General features: G+C 47.2%; 1 protein-coding gene across 1 annotated transcript in view; it reads left to right on the top strand.

The window, feature by feature from the left end:
• The window catches only part of patj (PATJ crumbs cell polarity complex component), a 131,365-nt gene that overhangs the window by 11,503 nt on the left and 115,829 nt on the right, over positions 1-4,033 (top strand). Inside the window, exons 4-6 of the mRNA XM_008302837.1 lie at positions 241-450; positions 524-663; positions 1,161-1,335. Of these exons, the coding sequence (XP_008301059.1) occupies positions 241-450; positions 524-663; positions 1,161-1,335 (525 nt within the window). The remainder of the gene's footprint in view (positions 1-240; positions 451-523; positions 664-1,160; positions 1,336-4,033) is intronic.

The raw sequence follows: 4,033 nt of genomic DNA, 5'->3' as shown, positions 1-4,033 counted from the left end.
AGAGAATCTGGACTTAATGTTTTTACCAAAACTAGATTTTTGGTTGTTTTCTCTAAAAAGTAAAATGTTGTTTAACCAAAACCACCTGCACAGAATCTTTGTCAGAATAAACCAGAGTCTTAAACTAGTAATAATAGTGATCATAAATTATAATACATTTCCTGTCCTGTTCTCACAGCAGCAGAGTTCCTCGGTTTTTATCGGACCCGGTTCTGACTCCCTCCTCTCTGACTCCTGCAGCTCGCCGCCATGCCTCCAGACGCCTGCAGCGACTTCAGCTTCTCCAAAAAGGGTCAGCTGATCATGAGCGCCGTCGATCCGGCTGCCAGCTCGGCTCCGCCCCCTCTGTCCGCCTCCTCCTCCATCCTGACCAACGGCTCGGCTCCGCCCACTCGCCAGGCTCCGCCCTCGTCTGACCTCCTCCAGAAGTGGCTCTTCGCTGCCGCCAAGGTGGGCGGAGCTCCGACTCAAACATGAGCTCATCGCCGTGCCGACCTGTCAGCTGACTGTTTTCTGTGTTCAGGGCCGTCAGACGGAGCAGGTCAGCCTGACCCGGCCTCTGACCGGAGGTCTGGGCTTCAGCGTGGTCGGACTGAATCCTGCTGGAACCAGCAGCCACGGCGTCTTCGTCAAACACATCCAGCCGGGAGGAATCGCTCACAGGTGCACCACACACCTGAGTTAGTCCGGTCGGAGTGAGCAGGTCACCAGGCTGAGGCTCCACAGCATCAATGGACCATTACTCGTTATTGTTTTGGAGCTGAACAGTACAAAACTCAAACTGTTATGAACTGAATATTATTATTATTTCTGATATTGAAATAAACTTGGAGACTAATAATATGAAGTAACATGAAGTTCAGATGACTCATCCTGAGTTAAGTTAAATAGACCCCATTCAGAGATACACTTTAACATCATTCACTCAAATATTTAAATAAAGTTTGACTCTTCAAGTGGCCACAGTTGTAGAAGCACCAACATCCATCCTCGTACTTCTGAATGATGACGTTTACGTCGTCATTGTTCTATATTGAATGATATTTTACCGTAAAGCACTTTGTAACTCTGGTTTACAAGTCTTCTTCTTCTTGTTCTTCTTCTTCTTCTTCTTCTTCCTCCTCTCCTGGACCGACTGCCTGGTTCTGTTGGTTCTGCAGGGACGGGCGTCTCCGTGAGCGGGACCAGATCCTGGTGATCAACGGCAGCCCTCTGGAGTCGGGCATCAGCCAGCAGCAGGCGCTGAGCCTCCTGCAGCAGCCGGGAGAAACCGTGGAGCTGGTGGTGGCCCGGGACGGCCAACTGGACCCGCCGCCCATCAGCACGGTGAGAAAAGTCTCCGCTTGTTCTTTACAGATTTTAAATTACGGTTTGGTGGGACGTTAGAGGAAAGACTCTTTGCTGCTCTGGGATTCCTTCTTGTTTCCGTGGGGGGCAAATAGTGGCTCGTGGGCCAAATCCGGCCCTCCAACAGCAACATCAGGCCCATTAGGTTTTTGCTGTTTTTAGTTTAAATGAAAAGTTTAACTTTTCAGATTGGAGAAAAAAACTCTGATCAGAAAAGCTCGATGGGGACATCACTAAAAAGGAACATAAGACTGGTTTTGGGACCTCTGCAGACGAGTCGGTCCTTGAAAAACAGATAAAAGTAAAACGTCAGGAGAGAGTCGACATGAATAAAACAGCTGCAGACGTTTCTTTGTTTTGTTCTGTGCAAGGAAAGTTTGACTGGCACCAAATTCCTCAATATTTTATTTTAACTGTAAACTGTGGTCGCCAGGACGTGCGAAACTCCCTCGGCAGGTAAAAACGGCCGCAAACCAACCGCCAGCAGTTCAACATCCTTCTTGCAGCATCGCTCTTTAATGCTAACGTGCTAGCATCACACCATCTCATTCACATACATGGAACTGAGTCCCCAGCCTTTCTTCTTACCTCTGGTCCGCTCTGACCAGGTGAAATCTGTCCAAAGTTACGAGCGAGTCCAGAGTGAGTTCATTCAGCCATGACTCCATGAACAACATACAGCTGCTCTCCCGATACTCCTACTGCAGCCGGGTCAGCGCTGTTAGCGGTTAGCTGTTAGCTCTTCCATCCGTCAGGGAGAAACCTCATGATGGGGACAGAAAGGGAGAAAACAACTACAGACAGACATACAGGAACTACACACACCCCAAAGACCTGCAAAGAGCGACAAAACTGACCACAAGGAGACAAAAGATGACAACAAAGACACAAAATGATCACAAGGACACATAACAACCACAAACACACACAAAACGACTTTAGAGAAACAAAAAATAACCATAAAGTGACAAAACAACTAAAAAAAGAGACAAAACGAGTACAGACGCATCAGATGAAGGCTGCAGTGTTTCCTGTGTTCGTACGAAGACGGTTTCAGTGGCAGCAGGTTCTTTATTATTTTCTCTTATTTAAAGTAAAGACGCTCCGACGGGCCGCAGCTCCAGATGGAGCCACGCTGGACACTAAAACTTTACTATCAGTTGTTTCAGAGGAAAAGGAAAACAAGTCGTGAAATCAATAGTTTACTTCCAGATCATTTCAGGGTGAATAAAAATCAATGTTGACCATTAAAGATCTCTAAACTGGAAACGACACAAAACTAAAAGTCAGCGCTTCTCAGGTTGGTTCCGTTTTATGGCTCAGTGTGGAAACGATGTGACGGCTGATCCTGGAGCTGCTGCAGGTCCGGAAAAAGGGTTAGAGTTAGTCAGCTTTAACCTGGAGACACACACACACACACACACAGAGACACACACAGAGACACACACACACACAATCTGACATACACACGAACACTACTACTACCACACACTAACACACACACACAGGAAAAACACACTAACACTAGCACACACACACCCACACAGACACACACTAACAAACACACACACTGACACACTCGGACACATACACACAGTAACACTAACACACACACACTAACACTAACACACACACACTAACACTAACACACACACACTAACACCTACACGCTCACAAACACACACTAAAACTAACACCTATACACACACACACACTAACACCTACAGGCTAACACACTCTCTTTCTCACACACACACACAGTCTGACATACACACTAACACTAATACCACCACACAGTAACACTAACACTCTAACAGACACACACTAACACACACACACACTAACACCTACACACTCACACACACACTAACACTAATACATACACTAAAACTAACACCAACACACACCTACACGCTAACACTCTCACAGACACACAGACACACACACACTAACACTAACACACACTAACACCTACACACTCACACACACTAACACTAATACACACACACTAAAACTAATACATACACTAAAACTAACACCTATACACACACATACACTGACACCTACACACTAACACTCTCTCTCTCACTCACACACACACACACACACACACACACACACACACACACCCCAGCGGTATCTTGGCTGTCACTCAGCATCTCCGCTGCGGCTGTCAATCACCAGTGTAGGTCACTTTGGGACCACGCCTCTGCGTCCGAGTGAGACCTCCTGTTTATGACGAGCCGTGCGTCTGCTGACATTGACTGGATGATGTTTATGCCCTCGCAGCCTATAGGAAATCAAGTTAGTGCTCCACTTGCAGCTTCGCTCCTGACAATATGTGTTTAAGTCTGAGAGCAGGCGCGATCAATGAATGTCGACATGACGGGAGTCGGAGAGGAGACCAAGGAGACGCCGCCATGAGTGGAGCTGAGCGGAGGTCAGAGGTCACGCTGTACTAAACATCGGCAGCCGATTTCATATTTAACGTCGGAGCGGATCTGTGCTGCACATATCTGGAATTAGATTAGTCAGAACCAACGCCTCAGATCATCGTCAGTCTTCAGGACGGATGACGTCAGTTTGTGTTCAGTTAATCTGCAGCTCAGTGTCTGCAGTCGAGCTCGGATCAGTCAGAATTCTGCTGCCAGGTGTCTTCAGTTCCCCTCAACTCAACCACAACCGC

The sequence above is a fragment of the Stegastes partitus genome, unplaced genomic scaffold (assembly GCF_000690725.1).
Source record: "Stegastes partitus isolate 25-593 unplaced genomic scaffold, Stegastes_partitus-1.0.2 Scaffold1890, whole genome shotgun sequence".
NCBI classification, from domain to species: Eukaryota; Metazoa; Chordata; class Actinopteri; family Pomacentridae; genus Stegastes; species Stegastes partitus.
The sequence above is the reverse complement of the archived record's forward strand: the minus strand, read 5'-3'. Positions and strand labels throughout refer to the sequence as shown.